Below are 27,590 nucleotides of genomic sequence, written 5' to 3'. Positions count from 1 at the left end.
TGTACAGTATATGATTACATTTGTCCCCTGTGAAAAACATGGGAAAGTCACAAGAATTAACAAAAAAGCATCACATACCGAAGGTTTAAAACCTGCACGGGGAATGTGAGACTCTAGTTTGATGGCAGTTTGTTGCAATACCTGAAACCAGTTCTGCCAACAATGGTGAGTACCTGAGGGATATCTAAGATTCAGTATATAAATTTAACTGAGAAGAGATGTGAGTTTTTAAGCTGCAACAGTTTTAAAAATGAATAACATCACATGTTTTTCTTGATTGTAAGGAAGCATCTAACCTTGTGATACAGAATACAGAAATGATGAGAATAACATTTGTCGGTGGAGATGTTGCGTAATTATATAAAATGATGCATGCATGCTTATCTATATACAGATATAAAAACTCTCCTTCATGAAGCTATAAATGTAAGTTCAGTTCAGTGCATCATAAACCATGAAGTGGTCGGCACAATATCTGTGTTGTTTGTTCAAGATGAGGCTGAATGCATAAAGACCAGAACACCTCTCTGTCAACTAGTGAACTATCAACTCCAAGGCTAGATCGCATCCTTGAATCATCCTCTCCAGTTGTCCTGCCCGGGCGGGGTAAGCGCATGTGCCATCCTGGCTCCTATGGCAACCCGATAGATCAGCTCCATCAATATTCACGTTATTAGAAAGCGCCAGGCTTATGGATCAGTGATGTCAGCGCTCTTTGAATGCCGGTGCCAGCTGCGTGCATGTGTGTGTTCACCTTGCACTGACAGAGAGCTCAGATATTTAGGGGAGGTGGAGATCATGCTTTGTCATTGAGGAGCTCAGCAGCAGCATTCTCCCACTCCGGCACGTCCGACGCTCAGCATGCTGCATCCTGATGCGCTCCCGTCTGCACTCAGTGAGCTTACCTGGATTTACATGCATTTCTCGTTTACCGCTTTTACATGATTGTCTGATTGAAGTGGACCCGTATTGTTGACGCATCTCAATGTTTGAACCGGAGGAGAGCGGCACGTCCCAAGTGTCAGATAAGATACGACCTGTCCTGCGGATGCGCCGTCACTGTTTTGCCTCCAGTAGCACCCCAAGTGTGAGATTCATGATTCATCCCTCGGTTTTTACGGGCTGTCCTTAGAGCGCACCTCTTCTTCTTCTTCTTCTTCTTCTTCTTCTTTTTCTTCTTCTTCAATATGGAAAGATTTCAGTCTTCCATGCGCAAACGGCTGTACAGCTTGCCGCAAAACATTGGGCAAAAACCCTTTGTGATTGACGAAGGAGACAACAGCGACAAGGACACTAAGAGGAAAAGTATTCGGCTTAAACATTTGTCCTCTCCGTCTCCTGCAAGCAGTTGCAAGAGCATTGAGGAGGCCAGGAGCGAAGATTGGGACAGGAACGTCACTGTGAAAACCAACTTGAACGGGGACTGTCGCTTTTTTAGGGGCAGCATCTCTTCCATCGCCGGGCGGCATGCTCCCGCGTCAGATTTAGCGGAGCAACGGTGTCTCATCCCTGAGGCTGATGCCGGTGTCAGCGAGAGTTTCCCCGGTGAGCACGGCCCCGGGGCCCAGCAGCGGGCAACGGGCGGGCTGATTGGCGCAGTTGGGCAACCGTCAGTGTTTGACCAGTCAAGTTTCATCAAGTTGGAGGGTACCGAGCAGATCATACCAGAAGATGACCGGCTGTACCAAGCCGGCTTCATGCACCGGCAGTTTGGGGCGATGCTCCAGCCGGGAGTCAACAAGTTCTCCCTGCGGATGTTGGGGAGTGAGAGGGCCGTGGAGCATGAGAGGGAACGTGTAAAGTCTGCAGGCTTCTGGATAATCCACCCCTACAGTGATTTTAGGTAATTCATGTGCAGAAAACATTTCTTAAGAGGCAGTGGTGTCTTACAAAGGAGTGCTACAGTGATCCTCTCACACATTTTAGGCTAATTTTCTCATTTTACAGATGTAAAAAAAACCAAAAAAACTCATCATTTTGAAATGCTCTAAACTTGACATAAAATGCCATAACGTGGGGACACTCGGAAGGCACACTATCCCCCCTACATACCAGGAGTGTTTGTCTTCTATTGTATGATTACAATAACATGATAATCAGGTGTGTGAACCGGTGCAGAATAAGTGTATAATAAGCTGATTGTGCTTCAGTTACACACCTTGAATAGATACATGTTTGAACTTCTAAAAATGTTTATTTTCTTAAAAGACTATGCATTAGAAGCCATTCCTCTGGGGAAACATGAGGGACTTGACTGGTATGCAAAATCTTCTTATAATTTTATTGTCATTCTGCTCATATTACAGGAGTATAAGCCTCTTTTTTGTTTGGCCTAGAGATGTGTGCGCGTGTGTGTGTGAGCGCATGTGTGTGCATGGTTTTCATTCTCACAAGGCTATCTAACCAACCAATTTTCTGTACCGGTTTCTATACCCATGAATTAATGTTGTGCACCAAACTAAGCCAACCTGTAATTCCCTAATTTACCATTTCATCGCATGCCGCATGCAAAGCAGAAGTCTGTTTATCATCACCATCAAGGGATTTTCATGACATTTAACCTTGAGGCTCCCTGTCATCATATTTTCACCGGTCAGTCGTACGCCGATGTGTGTCACTGCAGTTTTTTTCCACTCATCTGAATTACACTTTTTTTTTTTTTTTATCATTTAGTGAGGGCAATGGATTACAGAGAGTGCAGCAGGGGCTTGGAAATGGGGTAATCAAAATAGGGTAACATGACCATTCAAGATATTAGAAGCACACATCAGTGGAGATTATTACAACACAATTAGTCTAATGGAGCAGAGATGGTGTGGACGGGGAGGGGACACACCACAAAACACACACACACACACACACACACACACACACACACACACACACACACACACACACACACACACACACACACACACACACACACACACACACACACAAACAAACAAACAGAGAGATTGAAATGAAAATTATGTTTTGAGGATTCAGGACGGCCAGCTGTTAACTCTGTGTATGAGGTGTCATTACTTCATGCTCGGTTTGGGTCACACTCTTAGCAGGAGCAGGGTTTTAGTTCTTGGTGCGGGCCTCCTATGGTGAACGCTTTATTGTGCATATCCCATTTTAAGTTACAAATGTAAACCTTTGCATCACTAAACATTATTCTAGGATTTTGTGGCGATGCTGAATCCAGTTTTGCAGGTTCTGATCCTGCAAACCAGTAACTTCGCTCCCTGATATCAATAGCAATTGTAAGGAATGTGTTTGGACGACTGTGCATCTGCTCTTTACAGTATTAACCCACGTATCGTCTCCTTGTATCTTTTTCTGAACAGAGTCTCTGTATACCATAAGTAACTGCCGTCTCTTATTAAAGCTTTGTGTGGATGCAGCAGCAGACATACTGAACTGGCATGCTGTGTAAATATGGTTAATATGATTGCTGGTGGGCCACAGTACAGGTGTGTGTTAAGCCACTGAGCTGCATGCAGGCTGTTGTGCTTCAGCTGCGCTCTGGCAGCAAGAGATAAGTATCTCTAGTACAAATGTGATCCCTTTTTCAGCTGTCCTGATTGATCTAAGCTCCTTTCACCATTTTAAGCCTTTTTGTGTTCACTTTGTTTGTAACTCCCCTCTCTTTGTGCTCTCATGCTCTTTAACGTGGTTGCACTCTGACCCAAATAGTGCAAGATTCCTCTCTGGACCAGTCGTCGTCCATAGACTCCACAACTGTCAGCTTTATTTTGATGGGAACATCAGATTACACCAGCAAGTTGTCTGATCTTTTGTGGGACAAATGCTGCGTGCACAGTCAGCTGATGAGCCAACAGGATGGTCTGCAGGGGATGGCAGTAATGCACTGTCCCCCGCAGACCTTTGGGAAAAAATAAAAAAATGATCCAGCTGTTCCAGTGCTCTGCAGCATGGTGACGTGTGCAGAGCAGTAATGCTAATTACTCAACATCTGGCTGATGGGAGCTGACTTCTGGAGATGACATGGATTCCATGGAGATAACGGTGGATTTAGCCTGAGAGGGGAAGTGCAATTAGGACCAGTGTGTCACTGCATGAACAATGGGCAGATGTAGAGAGAAATGCAAATGCTGTGTTTGGCAGAGAACAACAGAAAGCTGATTAGAACAAATGGCCACCCCGCCCTCACTGATTCCTGCTTTTTGAGATGTGAAGGTTGAGTGTAACTAGAAGAGGTAGAAACGTAGCATCATCATAACCGCTTAACACGCACCAGCATAAACGGCTGGTGGCATCGGCCTATTTCCGAACCAAATACCACATAGTTTTAAAGCACAAAGCTCACGATCCTAGAACCATAGCAACAATAGACCTTTATACTAGGAGTGCATACAACAGAACAGTAGTTTCTTACCTTTTCTGTCGTCTACAGGCGTGTATATTTGTTGACTCAAATTGTGCTGCTCAATGTTTTCAATTTAAGAGTCCCAGGGAACTAAATTCATCCAAGCTGAATATGAAGGGGCTAACTGCCAGTTGTCACCTTTCCCCATCATGTATCTTCATTCAAGCCCAGCAGGTGTTACCATGTTAGTTACACAGTGCAGCTCACTGTGCCTCCAAGTTGTTTTACTGTGGAATGGTTTGAGACACGCAGACATCACATACTCATCACATACTCCACCTTCCTCTCCCGGACACTCATGACTACAGTTTTGAATCATACCTGTTGGTGAGACAATGAAACTTTCACTTTGATTTTTTTCAAAGGTTTTCCTCTGACTTGCACTCTCATCTCTTGCGTGTGTTTACTGCATGCTTTCCTACATCGCACCAGCAGCCTTAAGTGATGTAATACATGCATCCTCCTGGTCCGTCCCCCCTCCTGGAGTTTGTGCTGACCCTGCAGGTGTGACAGGCCCTTGTTGAATCGATCGATTGTTAATTAGGTCTCTGAAATGGATTGGACGTGCAATCACACACACAGAAACACACGCGTGTATGCTTTCTCACCTTTTATTCACACACACAGATGGTCACTGGTAAACAAACACTCTCCAAAATGGCAGCCTCTTTTTTCCTGTAATTATAGATGAAATTGAACTGCTGTTACTTGTGAAGATCAATATTTCCTCCTGAGCAATTCAGATGAATTCCAATAACCCATTTTTCACCTTGTCCATATGGCCAGAACCCCAATATTGAACTAATTTGGGCCATTGTTAATTTCTGGATTCAACCCGTTTCTTGCTTTCTTACTCTTTATGCTCCATCAGCTTGTTTGCATTGTTTCTGCTCATTTGGGCATACATCTTTTGAGTTACAGTTGGAGACTGCAAGTTGCACAGAGATTAATGCCTATTGGAAGTTTCCACATGAACAGAATTGCTTTGAAATGGCAGCAAACACAGACACAGCTGAATCAGACTTTTGCTTTAAAAATGTTCATGTGAACTAAAAGGCAGCCATTGATAAAACTAGTTTCTTTTCATACTCTGTCCCTGTGAATCTTCTTGTTTTTATTTTTACTACTTTACTCAAAGGCAACAGATCAAAAAGTTCAAGCTGCTGATAACTTTTCAAAGAGGGATCCAAGTATTTTCATTATCTTCTAATCTGCCCTTTATTTTCTCAGTTGATATATAAAATGTCCAAAAATGACATAAGGTACCCATTCAAAAAAAATCCCAGAGCCAAATAAATGACCATTTTAGCTGACCAACTGTCAAAAACCCAGAGATATTTAGTTGACCATCTGACAGAGAAAAGCATAAATTTCTCAAATTTGAGAAGCTAGATCCAGCAAATTTTGGCAGGTTTGCTTAAGAAAACAATTTAATGAAATTATTATTTGACAGTAAAACTAACTGACATAGTGCACCGATGTGGTTTGGGAATTTTGGGGTGCCAACATTGGCCCTCAATTCTTGTTGCATGTTTTTTTTTTTTTTTTTTTTTACCACATCACTCCCCTCATTCCTTGTGATCTCTGCTCTGTCAAACCTCTAATGAAGGCATAAACGTGAAAAAAATAAAATAAATCATCCTTCAAAGGTATGAGTGAAGTTTATGATCCCGTGTTCAATACCAATATGGGTATTTGTTTTTATGTAGATTCTGTTGTAGAAGAAACTGGACAAATTTACAACAATAAGTAACCGCTTTAGTTCAAGGACGTTAGATTGAAGCTTTGTGGGAAATTTAGTTTGTGTACGCTCATAATCTCATGAAATTAGATGTTCTTCTACAGTGCATATAAAATAGAACATTCTTGATCTGTTTTAGAGCGATATTACTGTTGTGTTTTATTGCTAATGATACACATTGTATGTGTTGTTTGGATTTCATGTTAGTGTCATGTCACTTTAGCACCTGGACTCCTGCATCAATGCTGTCATTACAAATTAAGGACCACAGGGGAAATAAGTGTTGGACTTTATTGTGTTATTGACATTTTGCAGGCATGTGAGACCTCTTTTATTGTGTCAGATAAACAAATATATAGATATATCGAGAGCCCGTTTCTGTTTTGTTGTTCACAGTGTGAGTTGTGTCCATTGCTGTGATTCAGGTTCTACTGGGATCTGACTATGTTGCTGCTGATGGTTGGAAACCTCATCATCATCCCCGTGGGCATCACCTTCTTCAAGGACGAGCACACGCCGCCCTGGATCGTCTTCAACGTGGTCTCGGATACTTTCTTCCTCATGGACCTCGTCCTCAACTTCCGCACAGGCATCGTCAAGGAGGACAACACAGAGATCATCCTGGACCCGCATCAGATCAAGATCAAGTACCTGAAGAGCTGGTTCGTGGTGGACTTCATCTCCTCCATACCGGTGGACTACATCTTTCTCATAGTGGAGACACGCATTGACTCAGACTTTTATAAGACTGCCCGAGCCCTGAGGATCGTCCGCTTCACGAAGATCCTCAGTCTGCTGCGACTGCTGCGCCTCTCTAGACTCATTCGCTACATCCACCAGTGGGAAGAGGTGAGGGCCAGCAATTGAGAGCTTCTTTTGTGATCTCCTCATAGCAAACTGCACACAACTGATTGGATATTTCAAGCCTTTTATGATGGTCTGCTCAAAGAACTCTTGATAACCATTTTAGCCATTTTTGTTTAGGAAAAAAGGCCCACATTTTCTGCTGCTATCTTGTCAAATTTAATATGAAATTATGTCTCTTACAGAGGTGGCTCTCAATGTGATAATTTTTATTAAAAAAAAAAAAAAATTCTTACCAGATTAATTGCTAATGAAGGTTGTTTGTTACAGCCCTACTCTCTAATGCTTCTCTTGCCTAAGTGCTGTGCATAAGGGGGTTTATCTTGTTTGCAGATTTCTCGTAACTTTATTACGAGAAACGATTACGATATTACTTTCTGAAGAGAAAACATATAATACGGCTGGATGACTGTTTTTACATATGCAATCAACTTACTTAATAACAGATATTTCCCAGCATTGTCATATTTTATAATTCCATCTGCGGCTCCATCCCTATCTACTCAACACTGAAAAAGCCTCTTGGGGTCTATAGAAGATTAAGTGTGGTCTGGTACAGGAAGCCTGTATCTGTTAGCACATGCAGCACCTACTGTATATTTCAAATCCTTTGATGGCATGAGAGAGAGTTGAAGCTTCATAGATTTATTTACAGAGAGATCTTCGTGTGTGTGTGTGTGTGTGTGTGTGCGTGTGTGTGTGCGTGTGCGTGTGTGTGTGTATGATTGTTCCTTTCCCTTAATTCTGAAAAATCTGTGTCATAGGTTTTCCACATGACGTATGACCTGGCCAGTGCGATGGTGCGGATCATGAACCTGATTGGTATGATGCTGCTGCTGTGTCACTGGGATGGCTGTCTGCAGTTCCTGGTTCCCATGCTGCAAGACTTCCCTCCTGACTGCTGGGTCACTCGGAACAAGATGGTGGTAAGTGGATTATTTCAGAGCATCCAAATGTGTTCCTCACAAAACCATACCATGATCACATAAAGAAATTGATATTTTAGCTTCACAACAGATGTATAAATACCAGCAGAGCTATCAGGTAACACTGTAACCTCCCCTGTTTAGCATGTATGAGCAGTTTGCAGTGACACACACTCATCCTTGCTCATAAACATTTAGCAGATACAAGTTTTCATACATGCAGTTGTCAACAACTTTAACTCTGTGAGAAATCCATAACAAAACCTGGTATACAAACAGATAAGGAATGACAATATATGATATATTGTATGATATAATGTGTCCTGGGAGACATAATTGTTGGAAAAACTGCCCATTAAAAAAAAAAACTAAAATATCCTTATATTTGCTCCTAACTACATTATAATATATATATATATATATATATATATATATTTTTTAACAGTTATCATATGATAAATATACTGTCACTGTCAGTTTTATTGATAGGTAAATCAGAAATTGAAATCGACCTACCAAAAAATATCATAAGAATAAAAGCGAAAAGTAAACATATTAGGTGATGCTTTAGGACAATTGGAGCTCCTCAGCAGGATGCCGACAAACCTGGAGAACGAACGGCCTCATCGTCTGTGTTCGCGTTCCCTCAGACGTGACGCAGCATTAATGTTGTGGATACTGATAAACCTTCTCTTTCCTCCTCCGCGTCCCTCACAGAATGACACCTGGGGTCAGCAGTACTCCTATGCCCTGTTCAAGGCCATGAGTCACATGCTGTGTATCGGCTACGGCCTGTACCCCCCTATCGGCATGGCTGACGTGTGGCTCACTATCCTCAGCATGATTGTGGGCGCTACTTGCTTTGCCATGTTTGTGGGGCATGCGACTGCGCTCATCCAGTCTCTGGACTCCTCGAGGAGGCAGTACCAAGAGAAGGTGGGTGTTTGTTAATGTGTGTCATAGAAAAGCAACATAACTCAGTAGAGTTAAATGTAACTAAGCAATAAACATCCACGTAAGTACTGTACTGTTGTACAGTTTAGTATTTTACTTGAGTATAAAGATTTTATACAACAATTTACTTTTATTTAACATCTTCAACTAGATTATGATTATGCACAAAAAGACATGAAATTTAACCACCAAATATATAAAAGAGTTAAATTAGCTCCACTTTGAAAAACTACACAGGCAAAATGCCACTCGCACATTAAAGCATAGATTTGAATTATCCTATAATATAATACATCATATTCCATAAGAATAACCCTCACATGGGCAACTAAATCTGCATGAGTACTTTTTCCATTTAGTTGATAGTACATTTACTTGAAATGCTCTTGTAATTGTGGGTTTTCCTTTGAGCTATTTTAACTTGGGTAAGAGATCTGACTACTTCCTCCACCACTGGCTGAAATGTTAATACATGACAAAGCATTTTATCCAGGAACGTTGCAAAGACTAAATCCACCTTTTTGATTGTACAAACATATTTTACACACCTGTTTAAAGCGGACATCAAGTGGTCTGCGGGGCATTGAGGTGAAAAACTGCACCCGACTTTGAGACTACGAATGAAGGAATGACGGAAAGGACAGAGGAACAGAGAAAATCACTGACAGATGTCAGAGCTTCTGTAGTTCCTTTCTAACACATTAAAGGAGACAGAGACGTGGCAGAGACGTAGCGCAGGAAATGCCACACCTAGGTTGGGTACACTGCCCATTTACAGTGTTGTGCTGGTAGAGCACACTGCTGAAGGGCACAGTAGTTAATGTCGTTAGCTGTAGCCTGCAGAGCGCAACTGTAATTGTCAGATGGGGCAGAGTCACAACATTGCACTGTGGGCAGGTTTCACAGATGGCCTGACAGTTGACTGTTAACATAATGAGACACATTATAGCCCACCTATAAGCCAACACATCAATCAGTTAAATATATTCATTTTGACATGACTTTGCATTTTGTCTCAGACACAAATGCTGTTACATTACAGTTACATGGATTTCTGTGGAGGCTGTTCACGCACATACTATCATTAATTTGAATATTGTAATAATTGGACTCTTGTTGTCGTTGCAGTATAAGCAAGTGGAGCAGTACATGTCCTTTCACAAGCTCCCTGCCGACATGCGGCAGAGGATCCACGACTACTACGAGCACCGTTATCAAGGCAAGATGTTTGATGAGGAGAGCATTTTGGAGGAGCTGAATGAGCCGCTGCGACAGGTCAGCTATAATCCACATTCATGTTGTTATCCTCTTAAAAATGCTTCTGAATCATCATCATGTGGGCTTCACAACTATCACAGTTAAAAACAAAATACAATTTTAAATACTTCTGTTTAGCATTTAGAAGTACACAAAACATTTTTTTTTAAATGGTTTAAAACACTTTGTAGGGCAGTTTTAAGCAGATATCTGTTCTTATTAATATGTTTGTCATGTAAAATAATCCAGTGGGTACCCATAATGGGAGGCAATGACAATAAAGGAAGTCACAGTTGTATATTGTATATTACTTTTTACAGGAGAATTTTAGATTTTTGACATATACCGTGCACTGATAAACACGTATGGACATCCTGATATTTTATTGGCTTGCAGCTACATTATAGTGTTATAATCCATTTGTTAAATGTTTACATACTGCTTATGAATGCCAAATGCAGTATGGCGGTAAAATGTTGCCAAAACTATTGTATATATATTTTATGTTGTCAGGTTATCTGTGGTAAATATGTGAAAGAATGAAGTGAGCATCCCTGTTCTAAACGTTGTGCAGTTAATTATTTATCTAATCTAATGTAGCCGTCCTACTTTGCATGATAATGTTGATAGTCGTGTAATCTGATTAGTAATGACCAGAGACTGTTTGAGGACAGAGAGCGTCATTAACAGACCACTAAGTTGTTAACCACCCTGCTTTTATAATGATTGAAATGTACACATGTGGCAGCCCAGGAGCTTGCGCTGTGAAGGCCTTGCCTTAGCACGTTTTTCTGTGTCTCCTGCAGGAGATCATCAACTTTAACTGTCGCAAGCTGGTGGCCTCCATGCCCCTGTTCGCCAACGCTGATCCCAACTTTGTCACCTCCATGCTAACTAAACTGCGCTTCGAGGTCTTCCAACCTGGCGACTACATCATCAGAGAAGGAACCATCGGCAAGAAGATGTACTTCATCCAGCATGGTGTCGTCAGCGTCCTGACCAAGAACAGCAATGACACCAAGCTGTCTGACGGTTCTTATTTTGGAGGTAGAGTCCGCACACATCCTTCTGCTAATATATTCAAGCAGTGGAGCTAGTTTGAATGTGTATTACAGAGTGGTGAATGTGTGATTTGTTGTGATATATTTTGCCTAGGCACTCAGCAGATTAACTTCCCATGACTGTTACAGCTCAGAGAAATTGTGCACATCATCTCCTTAAAAGGGCTCGGCACGAAGAGGACAAAGCTCTGTGATCTTTGATTCCATCTGCAGGGTTTTCCCTTTTGTTTAACGCCATGTTTAAAGCTGAAATACAGAACTTTCCTCAGGTCAATTAGGTCGCCTCATTGTATCTCCTGTATCCAGCTGTGAAATTTCATCATCAAATGTCAACTTGGAAACATGAATATATAATTTTGTGTCAGTTGGGTGATCGACAACCTAAAAAGCTTTTCACATCCCAGTATAGAAATAATTTCTAACTACATTTTTATGTTTAGCCGTATTCCTGCAGGACATAGAAAGTCGATCATAAAACATGGCTTGCAGTTAGTTATTCGGCACAGCTTAACACTCACACAGATGTGAGGACAGGAAACCAACCCACAAGATAAATATGACAGAAATCCCATGTTGTCATGTGTAATAAATATATTAAATTGATTAAAAAGTACTGGGAAGAGAGAGAGCGTGCGTGTTTGTGTCTATAGCCTCAATATGTCTGTTCTGAAAAATATGTCTCTCTCTGTTTTTTTATTTTTTCATTTTTTATGGCGCATTATTTTATTTTTCTGATCTGGCAGGGCAACTGAGGTCAGGACACACTGTAAGCTGCAGAAATTGCATTAAGTGCTCCATCTGTGGGGTTCAGAGGCATCGGCCTTTTCATGTTTTATCGTCTCACACTAATAATAACATTTTTTTACTTGTCTTCTGTGAATGGATTTAAAAAGATAGGAATTATTTTGCTGTGTATTAAGAAGGGCGGAATAACTTTATATTTATATAAAAAAAATGTCCTTGGTGTTTGTACCCGTCTTGGACTTTGCAGGAAGTTGTTTAAAGAAATAACTGAGCTTCGTTTTTCCTCCTTGCCTGCAGAGATCTGTCTGCTGACTCGAGGCAGAAGGACAGCCAGCGTGCGAGCAGATAACTACTGCCGGCTGTACTCGCTGTCAGTGGACAACTTCAACGAGGTGTTGGAGGAGTATCCCATGATGAGGAGGGCATTTGAGACCGTGGCCCTCGACCGCCTCGACCGAATCGGTGAGTCGTTTGTCAAGTTTACAAGATCCCATTTCATATTTTACACTTAGTTATTATTTATATTTTATTTATTAATTATGTTCAGTTCTATTCTTTACATATTATATTCAATGCCGTTTTCAATGGCATTTTTTACAGTACATTAAAAATAAATATTACAAAGGGATTATTACAAATAAACGTAAAGTAGATCATCGTTATTTTCACAACATCAATGCATCCATGATGTTATAATATAATCTTTATTTGTGTAGTACTTCAAAATACAGTTACAAAGTGCTTTACAGAGTACCACAAAATAGTATTAGCTATTAAAATATATTTGAATTCAATCTTATGAAATGTGTTGGGGACTTTAAGAATTTGGTCTTTGTCTTTTTTGTTAAACGCAGTCTTCACAGTGGGCAGTGGTTTGTTAACCCTTTTTTGCTTTAATGTTCAAGAGGAGTTGTGGGAGCAGTGTGCAGAATTAGACATATTGTTTTAAAGATTTTGATACCACTGTGTTTGCATTGCACTGTGGTTGCAAATTAATAGGTTTTTGGTATTTGAACCTTCTAATTAAGGCTGTGGTGCTGCTAAATTGCTCTGATAAAATGTAGTCAGCACCTATTTGTGAAAAAAGGGCAGTTTGTTGAAAAAAGCACGGTCCTATTTCTCTTTTCTTAACAGGGAAGAGGAGCTCCGTTCTTCAGCATAAAGTCCAGCATCACCAAAGCTCTGGCACACTGAACCTTCAAGAGAGTGAGATCATCCAAAGAATAGTGCAGCATGACCGTGACATGGCCCAGTGCACACAGCTGATCCAAACCAGCACTGCACCGACTTTAAACCCTCCTCCTTCATCACCCACCCCAGTCATCTGGGCCCCGCTGGTTCAAGCCCCGCTCCAGGCTGCTGCCGCCACCACCCCGCTGGCTCTGGCCTTGGCTCACCACTCCCAGCTGCCTCCCATCCTCTTCCACCATCCTCTGGCATCAGGCGCTGGCTCCGTGAAGGACCCCACCAGCTATCCAAAGAGAGTACATATTGGAGCGAACACCTCCAGTAGCTGTGGTTCAGGGCCTGGGTCTCCGGCCAACTTTGCCAATTTCCGATTTGGGGTCGAGAGTCCCACACTGCCGTTGCCGAGGACACTGCATCTTGCCGCTGGGCCTTTGTCCCCCACACAGACATCCCAGCCCATCTTCACCAGCAGCCTGCAGCCCCTGACCCCTCTGCCCACACACCTGCCTCTGCCCCATCCGCCCCACTCTGGCATCGCCTCTGTGTTCCCCATCAGCCCTGCCACCGTCTCCTACACCTGCTCCGCTCAGCTGCACTCCCAGCCCTTCCATGGTGCCATGACAATGCCGCCATACCCAATGGGTTTACTCCAACAGGGGGCGCCAGGGAGGCTCACCGGGAGATTCCCAGCCCCCTTGACCTCCATCATAAGCCCTCTGATCTCGAGCTCAGTCAGCCCCATACTAAGCCATTTGCAGCAAACCTCTTACGCCACCACACAACAGATAGGGTCCAGTCATGACAGAGCAGATAGGACATCCAGCGGTCTGAACCTCCCCCATTTTCCCTTCATCACCAACACCCACACCTCCACTGGATTTATTCAGCCAGTGTCTGCAGTTGGAGCCGGGGCTGCATCCTCTCTGGCCCAGCACAGCCTGGCAGGACTCCAGTCGGCTTTCCTCCCCCAGGTTCTCCCGGAGCACTCGGCCCTCGCCGCTCTGGCCCAGTATGGCTCCGGCGAGGCCTCGCCTTGTTACACAACTCCAGTCCATAGTCCTAGCATACAGAGCCCTGTGAGGGGAAGAACAGTTTACCACAGTGAGCTCCCCAGCACCCTGGGCTCTCACAGCCCTCTTACCCTTCAGACCTCATGCCCTGCCAGGGTGGCCTGTACCCTCAAAGAGAGGGCCGAGTCGGTGGATCTCTTTACCCAGGAAATAAAGACTATCTCAGGCTCTCACAGCTCTATATACCAGGAAAGGCCTTTGGCCATGAGCAGCTCCTCTGAGGTGGTGGCAGGGGCACGAAGACCCTTCTCCTCTCCCATGGCTGTCAGTAAACCCTACACCCCCATCCCGGGTCAAGCCACTCCTGACATTCGGACGCATTCAGGGCCTGAACGTCAGAACCAGTCCGTCGGTGTTCACTCTCCTCACGCTAGATCCTCTGCTAAAATGTTAGAGAACGAACACAAACAGTCCAAACTTCCCTCCAACTTGTGAGGTTCAGACACACCCTCCTGTAATGCCTGAATAAAAGGAAGATCTGCTCCGTCTTGGCATTGTTTTAACCACTACTTTGTCAAATTATAAAATAGGAGGGTGTGTTATTCAAATCAGACTGGAGATCAGTGGTTTAATTTTTAATCAGAGTGAATGGAAAATGGATGATAATGGACAATGACAGATATTTTTTTCTACAGGATATTGCATCTTTGAATATGGTAATAAAATCCCAAATGTATTGATGGGTATATATATAACACCTCATGAAAATATAAATTGTTCTATGTATTATATTCTAACCACCGTCTGTGATTTGTTCAAAGTATTTGTTTGACACCCGCATTTTTGTGTTACCTTTTAGCTACACCTGTTGAGTTTTTAAAATCGTCCACAACAGTATTGAGTTATGATTGAAACCAAAAATTGCAGTCCTCTGTTTAATATCCTTTCGCATTGCTGAGAGTGTCGTGTGAATGCAGGATTTACCCCTAAAGAGATGTGAGGAGAGACAGACTGTGCACTTTGCTCGTTTCAGAGATCACCTAATGTAGAGATTTGATGATGGCATGTCTTCCAAGATAGCTTTTCAGCAATATTGCACACCCAAATGGGTCACACAGATCAGATCACATTAAAAACTATGTAATGAATGTAATGTAATGTTTGTCTGTCTGAGTGGGATTCATTTTGATTGTGTTGAACATGAAGGTAATGACGGTTTTCTGTGGAATAACCAGGCGAGCCACACAACGGATGCCAACTCATTTCAGTCTGGCAATAACTTTGGTACAGAACATCCATATGAGGCGAGGTTGGTGTGCCATTAGCATAGTATGCAATAATCTATGTTTTTTTTATGGGTATACAAAAGGAACTGTGAATCAAAATGCTTGTGTCAATTAGTGAGATTCTAATTTAATTGGAACTCATTAAAACAAGGGAGCGGAATTTTAAGAAAAAGCAATCGTGGATAATCAAACATCCTGAAACTAGCGATGCACTAAGATTGATGTGAATGTTTCTTGAACCAGTCAAAGGGCTAAAAGCAGTTACTGGGACACATGATTATCAAGAAACCCTGATGGGTCATATTGCTGCATATTTACCTCTTTCATTGTACAATATTTGATTGTAAAATTTGACTTCTGTTGTTGAATAATTGCTGCTTTGTGATGCTATGCTCAATCAATAAGACGTGTATCACTGACAGCTTTTTTTTTTTTTTTTTTTTTTTTTAAAAACAGACTCTAAAGTCCTTCTACTTGTTAATAAGTTCATGTGTTTAGATGATACGTCTCTCCCTTTCTGGACCTGCGGCTGATGACAAACTGTGAGCAGCCGGCCGGCCGGCAGGTCAGACCACCAGAGGATCCTGTTCAGTGGCTTTAGCTGCCTGTTTACTGAACCTGAGGTTTGCTGTGACTCTGAACCCCCCCCCCCCCCCCCAGGGAAGAGAAATACTATCAGTCACTAGCCAGTCACTGCCAATGGCCTCGATCAATCCTTCATTACTACCCTCCTCCTCCTCCTCCCACCTGCCAGGGGCATCCGCTCAGACTGAGTTTGAGGTTATTTTGAGTGCATTCAACTTAAAGGTGTGTGTGTAGGAGACAAGGTGTCAGTCATTCATCTATTTATATATTTATTTCTCATTTTGCTGCCTTTTAACCACCAAATCTGATGATTTCATCACCTGTATGTTAGGCACATTTTATTTTAGCTACTGAATTCAATGCAATAAAATATCATATGGTCAGAGATGCTCGTCCAAGGTGTTGATTTCTTTTCGAGAGCAGAATGGGGCATGAAGGAGAAGAAAAACGGAAGTTTTGCATAGTAAACCGGATTATAAATCAACAACTGCATGGTGGTGCTTGGTGCCAACGTTCAAAATAGCCAGGATTATAATCTGCCAGATATTTGATTTAAAGCAAATTATCTGGTGTGTTCAAAGACTGATAACTGCTGGATTAGTATGTAAACATAGATATCTAATTCAGTGCCACTGCAAAGTTTAATTGACATAAAATGCTTTTTTTCTTTGAGATGAAGCTGACAGGTCCATCCGAAGCAAAACTCACATGTTGTCAAGGACCAAGAGTGGACAGACCTGATTTTTCATGTCCTACAATAATTTGATGAGCTAGTTTTTGGAAGATTATATAATAGTCCATTGAAGTTTTTGCAGCTTTTGCCTAAGTCTAAATTTAAAAAAAAAAAAAAAAACATTTCTCTGCATATCAGCAATTTGCAATGTTCAGGGATTAAAAATGATGAAATAATTATTTTCTGGATGTCTGATAATGATTTGTATTAATTTATTTAATAAGGAATTATGAAAGAAATGATTATCTAACTAAATACAGACAAAACTTGTAATGACCAGGAAAATGTAAAGTAGCACATGTTGGTGTGCAGAAACTTACATTTTTCTTGCCTTTATATAATTTTAACTTCCAGAACTTTTCATCTCAAAATGTCCTTTTTATGAAAAAACAGCTTTGGATTTGGATGTCCGTCCATTCACACCAATGAAACAGCCAATCACATAAATGCTCTGCCATTTTTCTCTTGACAGAGAAAAGAAAGTGTCAAAAATTCTCTGAAATAAAGCAGTCAATAGAAAAATTTTGTGAAGACAGCAAACACTTGAAATAAAAACTGCTGTATTGAAATGAAATGTACCTGCAGTAAACTGTGTTGTTGTTATTGTGTAAAATGGCAAGAAGAGTTTTTAATTGTGAATTTTGTTTCACACTACAATGACTATTTTCTCTGTATGTCACCGCATTGTTCTTTAATAACATCTTATTTAATACTATAGGTTGGGCCTTTTTACTTCTTACGCGTACTTTTATCTTGCACTGATTGTCCCTGGATCTGAGCAGACCTGTCCTGCTCCATAAACTTGCTGTGTTAGTGTCTTGGTTAAGACAGGCAGCCTCACCAACTTTTTTGGTCATTTTACTTAGTTTAGTTTTATCAGTAAATTCAGTTTATGTTGTCATGGTCCATTTTATTTTCATTATATTCATGAAAAACTCAGTGACAGTGATAATGAGACAAACACAGTTGATTTAATAGCTTCTTTTAATGGATGGAAAACCCGTCATGCCATCTCACTTCCCACTGACACACCGTACCAGCTGTCAGCTCAACATAAAACACAGGAGAGGACAACAACAGTATATATTTATGTTTATTCCTGGAAAATTACTAAAACCCAAAGAAATGACAAAACACGTACCTTAAATTTAGTCTACAGTGTGTGTAGAGGAACATAGATCTCCACTTTGTTGACCATGTAGAGTCAGGCAGGCACAGGACAGAGGAGAGGCCACCGAAATGTTTTTAATCAAGCTTAGTCTCCGGCAGTTGGATTTAGACAATAAACTGGACATAATGGTGACGGGAATCATGGAGTGACTGTCTGTGGATGAGATCATCAAAAGTCTTTTGAAATTGTGGGCTGGTTGAAACTTTGTTATGAAAACCGTCAGCAAGTCCATCACGGAGGGAAGGTGGTTACAGAGGAGGGGAGGGAGAATCGTTACCGACGTCCTTCAGTGAAGTTCAAGGCACCAGCACAACCCTCATGGTGTTGGTGTAACCGGAGCCTGGACGCCAGCCGGTTACAACAAGGGCCACATCTCCAGACTTGAAAAATTTGCGGTGCTTGCCTATGAATAGTGAAAAGAGAGGCGTTATCAAAAAATAAATAAAAGGATCAAATTAATTGAAGATGAAGTCTTTTAACTCCTGGCAAAAAAAAATATCTCTTTCTCCTTGAGCCACTTGATTGAACTGTCAAAAATCATTAAAGCATTGCCACTCACCGACTTCAATGGCAAAGTTCACGCGCAGGTCAACGTCCTCAGCCCAGACGTCGTTGGCAGGCTTAGTGTAGAGCACAGGGTAGATACCACGGTACAGGTGAGCCTGGCGAGCAGTCTGGCCACAGCGGGTTACGGCAATGATGGGGGCACGGGGCCTGTACCTCGACAGCATGTGAGCAGACCTGCAGGTAACAAGCAAAAATGATCACAAACTGGGAACAGCGTAATCCAATAATTATTGGCAGTTACAGAACATTGTCATTCATTTGGAGCTGTGTGAGTGTGAGGAATGCAAGTTCAATATTCAGTCTCCTTTTAACTCTTTTAGATTCCTCAATTTCTGATTAAAACATTTGGTTCTTTAGCTGCTCCACTATGTTCACTTGCTTGTTACTAACTGTGTCCGTCTGGTGCTAAGCAGGTAGCGTACTGTGAGCATAGCTCTCTGCTGTGGGCAATAACAGCATCGATAAAAGCGCTAAGTAAACCAAAACAATGAGCTGAAAGAGGTCACAAACCTCCGCAGATCTGAGGTGAACTGCAGAGTAGACTGATAATTTACCACAAAGGCCCATTTTCTCAAGTATTCATGTGATCCATTGTTAACAAGGAGATATTAACTGTATCCACTTTACTGAAACAATTGTCATTATCAGCTGACAGTGGCATGTGTTCTGTATCATGTGATGTGAGGTTGAACTTCAAATGGACGGTAATGTACTGGAAGTTAAAATTAACTTGTAAAATGTCAGGGTTCATAACTCAAAAGGTCACAAGTGGAGCACAGATTGTTAGTGCAGTGAAAGTTGGCACACTTCATTCGAGCTGGGGGCGGCCGGAGAGAGAGATGTTATAATGCACCAGTTTCTTTGCTCGCAGTGGGCGTCCTGGAGGATTAGAAGAGTGTTGCAGAGGAGATTTACACAGTGGGCAGGTTCTCGGAGTCTCACCTGCCAGTCTTGGTGAGCACAATGATGGCGCTGGCGCAGCACTTGAAGGAAGCCTCGACGGCACCAATGGCGATGGACTCTGTGGGGTCACGGGTCAGATGAGAGGTGCGACGGAGCTCCTCAAACATCTGCCTGTGGAACATGGCTGCCTCGGCTTCACGGGCAATCTGAACATGTGAAGACAACAGTTACAGGTTACAGTGGTGTCACGCAGTCGCACAGCTAGTTTTAACTGCAGGAGTTCGTTTGTGTTTCAAAGGACAAACGAAAGAAGCAGTTAAGCTTGGTGCGGAGTTCTTCATACCTGAAAGCACACTGAGGCATGAAGCTAAACAACAGCAGCTGCCGTGGTGTCCAGGGACTGTTGCTGTGCACAGTAGGATCTCAGACACATGCTACTGAGCAATATGATCACACAGTTAAAGCACACTGCAGAAGACAAGAGGAGATGTTTGGTAGCAGATGGATAGAGGGAGGAGTGGTGCCACAGGGATACACAAAGCAAATTGAACAAATACGAGATAAGCCGTTAGTAAAAGCAAGCTGATACCAGCAATGTGCTCACAGCAAGGAAGCTACTTTTCTCTTCATTTTACATGATCTGAAAAATGTAACTCGCATCATGAGGCAAACATCATCCTCAACAGAAGCCTTCATGTTTACTGTTTCAAGTACTTTTTCAGTTTAATATACACGCATGAATATGCATATTCATGTTTGCTTGCCATTCATGACCTTGATAATCACAAAACGGAGGATGCATCATTATAGATCCCGTGATCAGATGACGATAATAAATATTTTAGATTACTGGATACAAGATGCACTTTTATTTTTGCGTATTTTCATGGTCAGTAAATTATGAAATATAAAATCAACTGTTATGACAATTACAAAAGCAAAACATTTCTTACTTGTGCAGGACGTAGCTTCATAATAAAATATATTTCAACAAAAGATTTTCCGTCATGTGAATTTGGTATCTTTTGTCATTAAAAACAAAGCAAAAAAAACTGTCAAGACTGGCATGTGCACAGGTGTTAGTAGGTTTTTGCCGCATCAAACACCACAGAAGCGATTCTCGCATCAAACATGCATCAGACAAAACATGCAAAAACACCAGTGTGGTCTTTTAATGTTGCTCCAAAACACATCTGTATTGTTGATACAGCACTCAGGGAGCAGAAGCAGTCTTACCCTGTGCTGTGTGAGCACAGCGTCCAGGGGGTAGTCTCCCTTGGCAGTCTCACCACTCAGCATGATGCAGTCATTGCCATCCAGCACGGCATTGGCAACGTCACTGGCCTCAGCGCGAGTAGGGCGGGGTTTCTTGGTCATGCTCTCCAGCATCTTAATGTGAACAACGAGACACACTGCATCATTTGATGCCTCCAAAAACCTTACCATTAATCTTTGATCCTACGCTTGGTATCACAGACCTGTGTGGCACAAATGATGGGCTTGCCGATCCTGTTGCACTTGCCGGTCATCATTTTCTGGGCGATGAAGACCTTCTCTGTTGGGATTTCAATTCCCAGGTCTCCACGTGCAACCATGATGCCATCACTAGCCTCTAGGATCTCATCAAATCTAATAGAGCAAAATAAAAAAAAAATATGTTGGACAAAAATAAAAGACTCAGATTTATCTGTGACAGCTGGAAATCCACCCACCTGCGCACACCCTCGTGGTTCTCCAGCTTGCTGATGATCTTGATGTCCTTGCCCTTCTCGCCCAGCACTTTCCTGACAGCCTGAATGTCAGCAGCCTTACGGATGAAAGAGGCGAAGACCATGTCAACACCCTGCTCCACTCCAAACTGCAGGTCCTGAATGTCCTTCTCAGACAAGGCAGGCAGGTCAACGGCAGCTCCGGGCAGGTTGACACCCTTCTTGCTGCCCAGCAGACCGCCATTCTCAATCTCACACATCAGGTAGTCGTTGCCTTTGGACACGCAAAACGCAGAGAATTAATATAATCATTAGGCACGAAGAAAAAGAGATGGACAAGATGGAAGAAACGGTTGATTGTTTGTGTGCTTACCGATTTCTTTGACCTTGAGGGAAATCAGACCATCATCAACGTAGATGTGGCTTCCGGTCTGCACAACCTTGGGGATGTTTTTGTAGTCCAGCCACAGAACTTTCTCATCACATTTCTCCATGTACTGGTCGTCCAGTGTGATCTTGATGGTTTCACCTTTCTTCAGCTCAACCTCAGCGGTGCCACTCTGAACAGGAGAAAAAGACAGTTGCTACGGAAAACTTCTACACAGTTATTTATTCTCCATAAAAGAACAATGGCCTCATCTCAGCCTCTGGGATTTGGCAAGAACTTACGCCCTTGATAAGTCCGGTCCTGATTTCAGGTCCCTTGGTGTCCAGAGCGATGGCCACTGGTCTGTATTCAGCGGATCCTTGCCCAAAGCTCTCAGCTGCGTCGCGGACATTCTTGATGGTCTCAGCATGGTACTGTGTCATAAACAAATGTTATCACACTGAAAACCTTTCAGTAAATCTTAACATAGCATAAAAGGTGAAAGTAGTAATATTAGTGAATTACACTAGTTTATTTTAATTTACTCAAATAACTTTAGTTTTTACTGAAGTAGACAAAAGATTATCTCTAACTATTTTCAATTCTTCAAATTAAAATGAAGTCAGTACAACAACAGGGGGACAAACTTGGTCACAAAGTCAGAGAACTGGTTACATAACTATATAGACTCATAACTGCGACATATTTTTAGCACAGGACATAAATAGCCAACATAGGCTATCAGGCAATGCATGAATACTTTCCAAATAATTTGTGAGCTATGTTACATATATGCTGCCTGCTATTTACATGCAAGAAAAAAAACAAAAAACAAAAAAACTTAGAAATTAAAACTCTTAACGCGAGTACTGACTGATGTCCTCTCTCAATAATGACACCACACTGTGGCTTCACCACATGCCCGCTGCTCATACTGTTGCTGTGAGGGTGACTACTATTTATGGCTGTACTGACAACTGACACACCAATGAGACAGAGGTCAAGTTTATTTTTCCTTTCTCATAACAAAATCAAATATTCACTTTGTTGTCATTTTCTGGAGTAATGATTATCAACTGCACTAAATCTTTTTCTATCAGTGCCAAGCTACCTCATGCTTTCACATAAAGTCAAAAGCCCCTAAGTTGAGTTACAATGAGAAAAAAAAAACACTGCCCATAACATTTTGAGATCTAAATGCTAACTATGGGTGTTCATACTGCAGCTGATGATAGATTTCATGGCTCCTCCACTCAGGTGACAGCGGAAAAGGAAAAGGGGCATGACTTTTAAAGGCAAGAGGTCAGTAGTAGAAGGTCGGCCTAAGAATTGGCTGTGATACAGTTGGCTCACAAGCTACAACACAGACCCGGCACTGAAGGGGCAAGTATAAACTCATAGATCACATTACAGACCGTTACCAAGCCACAAGAGTAATGTCCCACAGACCGCTGCAACTGTAAAGGGTAAAACCTCACTGAGCCGCTCGCAGAGGGCAAAAGAACTGCTGCTGCGCTGCTCTATCTGGACTCCAACTGATGTGTGGCATCATTGGAGTCAGTGATAATCAGTGATGTTTAAGCAGGTGCCTTTAATAGCTGTTGGTGAGGCACCTGCTTTGACAAAAATCATTTAGGACTATGGGATTGCATCATGTTAGAAAGTTTAAAGTGAGGCGAAAACGGATATGCAAATAGGAACTCAAAGGCAGGCACATATTTCCAACCGTTCACTCACTTCATGCGTGCCATGAGAGAAGTTCATTCTTGCAATGTTCATCCCAGCCTTGATCATTTCCTTGGACATGTCCACAGATCGGGAGGCAGGTCCTGCAGTGTAGAAGTGAATGAGTGCAGAAAGACATGGGGATGAATGTAACATCTGCAAGGCCAAACCGTGATACATTTAGATCATCTTTGGATTGTAATGAGAGGAGATCAATGGGCCTTGGCCATGTGTCTGACCAATTGTGCAGATGATGCCGGTGTTGCGAGACATGGCAGGTTCAGAGTCGATGTCCAGCAGACACATGTGCTCAATAAATGTGTCCGCCATGGCAGCCTGTAGCTGCTGGGTGTGGATGATGGAAGAGCTGGCATCCTTTGACTTCGACATGACTGGATCTACGTCTGCAGGGAAAGTCCTACAGACAAAGAAACAAGAGAGATGATTGATTAGTGCCTGATAACTCTACCTGTGACATATCTTATAGGTTACAGAGGAAATATTATTTTTGTTCATGGGACAGGAAGTTAGATAAGACAGCAACAATACATCACAAAAAGAGGAAATCAAATTAGACTCTATGTTGAAAGAGAAAATATAAACCTTTTAATTATGTACACTCATAATAAAGATGTGACCTTTCTATGGATTACTTTGAAGTCTTTTACAGTGCAGAGTGTCTGTGTAAGCTGACCCAACAGCCGGCGCAAAAAGCAACAACGACAGTATGACCCTGCCTGACTGCACTCTCCCACATTCCAGCAGGAGTTCATGTGCAACTGAAGAAGAGGAGCTGGCCACTTCTGACAGAGGCTAAAAGTGATTCACACACACACATACACAAGGCTGAAAAACATAATTCATGTGGCCTGAAGTTCAATGCTGGTTGAGAATCCAACCAATGCACATTAAAGGGACACGGCCCAGTAATTGGGATTCAGCCTGCACTTGGTTGGAATCGAGGAATTCAACATGTTTGACAAACGTGTGTTGTTAGTCAGCCCATGGATATATCATGCGTGTTTGCTCGGACTTATGCCTCCAGTATTCACCTAAAATAACAGTCAGCTGAGAGTATTCATGGACATATTTGATAAAAGGAAATCAAACAGTTTTCATTTTGTCTATTGTTTGTTCATCAAGGTCACGCTAAGCCATCTTGGAATCTGTAAAAACTCAGCATTTTAAAAATGAATATATGAAACGGCTACAATGCTAAATTGCTGCAATGCAATAAATTACTCAGAACACAGATTAAAGGGTGACGGGTATAAATTAAAGTGTTATTTACTTTGCGAAGAGAGATAAGTTTCTTAAAACATACAATTAATTGGAAAATGCCTCGTTTTGTCTAAATATCAAGCTGTTTAGGACACCTATTTGCCAGATATTTATATGGTATTATTTATATAAGAAAGTACATCCAAGTAACGCAGTAACGCTGCAGAAGTGCGGAGATGTAGTATTACAAAAGGAAAAGTAGATCAAATATACACAAATAAAAAAGATCAATTAAAGTTGAGCTCTAATGGGACTTTACTCTTGTCCAGTGTTCACAAAGGAACTGCGTATGAAAAACCAAACAGCAGATACAACATGTCAGAAGACTTTAAATGTCATAAAGTTAAGTCTACTTGCGCCTACTTACCTACTGGGTGAACTTTGCAGGGTCCAAACCGCCACTAGCTGCTGCGGAGCGACAGTTTTTATCCCCGTAACTAGCCGGGACTACTTTCCAGTGGGAGAGACACCCTGTGACACACGATATAGGGCGCGACACTGAGACTTAAACATGAGCCTTCATCAGTTTGGACTTCTTATTCACCTCATTTGGCCTTTTAATGTTTATCTTTGACATACATTGTTATTAATACTGTACCATATTCAACATTCATTAGGAATTTTAGAGAGATCAGCAAAAACATTATTTCCCTTTACTTTCATTGTATATATCATTTTCCACCTTCTTTGTGGAGGTACATTCATATGTTATTTTGAAGCTGACAAGTCATCCCCTTTTTTTTTCCTTTATTGAAATATTTATGAGCTCATCAGGGATCAGCGTTCCTGCTGCACAGCGACAGTCTAAATGCATTCATTTGTGATCTTCATGTACTGTGAAGGAGATTGAACAGTATATGAAAAGTGATACCAAACTGAAAACTGCAGTGTGAAGATCATGACAGTTGATGAGTGAAAAGTAACATAAAATGTCTGCAGATATGCAAACCAGGGTCTAATTTAATAGGGGGTTAAAGGGACCCCAGAACCGCAAATAGAGCAAAGAGACCCTCGCGGCATAAAAGACAAAACCTTTAATTGGGGTGGTTCCCTGCTATGTTTCTCATTAAACTTTTCAATCTCACAGATCACAGCTTTGTTTCTGGAAGCTCCACATGTGTTGTTGTAGGATTTGGCCAAGAAATAAAAAATGTAAGTGAAAAAATATATTGCCTTGACTGAAATTATGGATGTCAGTGTGTATGATCACATGACCAGAACAATTTACTTCCTGCTTTCATCTCTGGAAGAGGATGCCTTCCTCAGAAAGTCAATAAAACAACTTTATTAACAGATAGAACTATTATATTTTGTCCATAAATTCTTTAGAGTCTACCACTGATATATTTTAAGAATTATGCTCCTGCATGTAAACAGTATTTTGCTCATAAGAGGTATAAATTTGTTAGCAGCCACTGTTGTGAGAGTCTTAAATGAATGTAAGCAATGTGAAATCAAGAAAGGCATAAAGTTTGTGTGATGGGGAGATCTAAGGACTAAAATCTATATGCTAAAATTGCAAGGAAAAACACAAAGTGACACCCCCAGTCTGAACATACAAGACAACATCCATCTGAGTGTGAATACAATTCTCATTTCTCTTAAGTTTGTAAAGCATTTTAATTGCTGTGTATTTTGCTGTTTTTGTAGAAAACTAGTCTGCTAGTGTGCTTGCCAACATTAACTATTATCATTTTAGGTCAAACACTGATGCAAACTAAATATCAACCTGCTTACAAATTATACAAATACACAAATGCATGCATCACACATGACGCAACTTTACCAAAATAGTGTACGGTAGATAAACTGTAGGTGTCATCTGGTTGTCATTCTGACAGGTTAAGTTATGTTAAACATATACACTTTTAGATGTAGATGACCCATGCTGGGCTCACCGTGTGAGGAACATACCGTACCATAAGATAAAACCAGATCCACCCAACACTGTGTGTTTTGCAGATATGTGCACTCTCCTAAAGGTTATTTACTATAATCAAGATGTGCTGTCTCAGCCCTGCTCAGTAATCCAATCATTTGTATCCACTGGTAGGGGTACCCCCTTTTTTACTTTGTGTGTGTGTGTGTGTGTGTGTGTGTGTGTGTGTGTGTGTGTGTGTGTGTGTGTGTGTGTGTGTGTGTGTGTGTGTGTGTGTGTGTGTGTGTGTGTGTGTGTGTGTGTGTGTGTGTGTGTATGTAATTCCCTCTCAGATTCACACTTTTTTTACATTCTTCAATTAGCAGGCTTGAAGCAAGTGGAGCACAGGCTGCAGAGAAGTGAGTCACAGTTTGAAGATGGATTTAAAAAATAAAATACAATAATGTCTTAATGGTTCTTAGGTCTTCATTAGCTGCCTGTATGCAGTTTTGTAATTGTGTTGATTAGGCATCAAATGTATAAACCACCTGAGCTTGGATATAACATTGTAAAACGTAACGCAGCAGGTTTTGATATTATTGTAGTAAGTAATTTATCTAACTTGTATTTGTTTGGCTACATTTAAAGGGATTTATATGTGTGTTAAGGCCAGCTGTCATTTAAAATAGTCAGCATGAAAAAAAAAAAAGGAAGTGTGCTGTAAATGCACACTATTCTCCCAAAATGCATTGCACAAAGGAAAGGAAGAGCCGCTCACAGCTGCAAAGCGAGCAAATAAATTGAGAAAGGTGAAAATAAAAGTTTTTTTTTTTTTTAATTACTCCAGAATTCAGCATATACATCTACAGACAAAATGTGTACAATACAGTGACATGTCAAAGTTCGAGTTAGATTTTTGCACACTAACTGCAAAAACAGTCTCCTCACATTATGTAAAGTATGGATCTGGGACACAAGGCCTTTCTATGGGTCTCTCTCTCTCTCTCTCTCTCTCTCTCTCTCTCTCTCTCTCTCTCACTCTCTCTCAACAACTCAACAGCAGCTCTCTCTTGTGGATGACCGGCTGAATTGTCTCAAGCGTTTTTTCCCCACAGGTCAGCTGGACAGAGTCAACCTGATATATACAAATATATATATAATATATATATATATATGTGTGTGTATATAAGAATGGTGTGAAACCTATTTAAATTTTTTGTTTAAAAAGGAAAAAACAAGAAGAAAACAAAAGACATTTTAAAAGTAAAATACCCTATTCAAT

The 27,590-nt window shown here is 41.5% G+C and overlaps 2 protein-coding genes across 4 annotated transcripts; one reads left to right on the top strand and one right to left on the bottom strand.

The window, feature by feature from the left end:
- Positions 1-410: 410 nt before the first annotated feature.
- Positions 411-15,830, top strand: LOC138626482 (potassium/sodium hyperpolarization-activated cyclic nucleotide-gated channel 3-like). 2 transcript variants are annotated; one of them, XM_069708140.1, is made up of 8 exons: positions 411-1,843; positions 6,545-6,968; positions 7,748-7,909; positions 8,627-8,845; positions 9,992-10,138; positions 10,927-11,167; positions 12,223-12,387; positions 13,060-15,830. In XM_069708140.1, the coding sequence occupies exons 1-8, from the start codon at positions 1,188-1,190 to the stop codon at positions 14,616-14,618; spliced, it is 3,573 nt and encodes a 1,190-aa protein (XP_069564241.1). In that variant the 5' UTR covers positions 411-1,187; the 3' UTR covers positions 14,619-15,830. The 2 variants fall into 2 exon arrangements, with proteins under 2 accessions (XP_069564241.1, XP_069564242.1); XM_069708141.1 differs by lacking the exon at positions 411-1,843 and adding an exon at positions 2,174-2,257.
- Positions 15,831-17,693: 1,863 nt separating this feature from the next.
- On the bottom strand, positions 17,694-24,892 carry pkmb (pyruvate kinase M1/2b). 2 transcript variants are annotated; one of them, XM_069708138.1, is made up of 11 exons: positions 24,818-24,892; positions 23,409-23,587; positions 23,182-23,273; positions 21,747-21,878; positions 21,451-21,637; positions 21,081-21,351; positions 20,847-20,997; positions 20,605-20,757; positions 19,408-19,574; positions 18,458-18,639; positions 17,694-18,301 (listed from the first exon to the last, which is right to left on the bottom strand). In XM_069708138.1, the coding sequence occupies exons 2-11, from the start codon at positions 23,557-23,559 to the stop codon at positions 18,195-18,197; spliced, it is 1,593 nt and encodes a 530-aa protein (XP_069564239.1). In that variant the 5' UTR covers positions 23,560-23,587; positions 24,818-24,892; the 3' UTR covers positions 17,694-18,194. The 2 variants fall into 2 exon arrangements, with proteins under 2 accessions (XP_069564239.1, XP_069564240.1); XM_069708139.1 differs by having other exon boundaries at positions 24,822-24,877.
- Positions 24,893-27,590: the final 2,698 nt, after the last annotated feature.

The sequence above is a fragment of the Brachyistius frenatus genome, unplaced genomic scaffold, assembly GCF_029030835.1.
Source record: "Brachyistius frenatus isolate BFR_SWC_R1_liver_20210118 unplaced genomic scaffold, ASM2903083v1 Contig_74, whole genome shotgun sequence".
NCBI classification, from domain to species: domain Eukaryota; kingdom Metazoa; phylum Chordata; class Actinopteri; family Embiotocidae; genus Brachyistius; species Brachyistius frenatus.
This window is presented reverse-complemented; position numbering and strand designations above follow the sequence as displayed.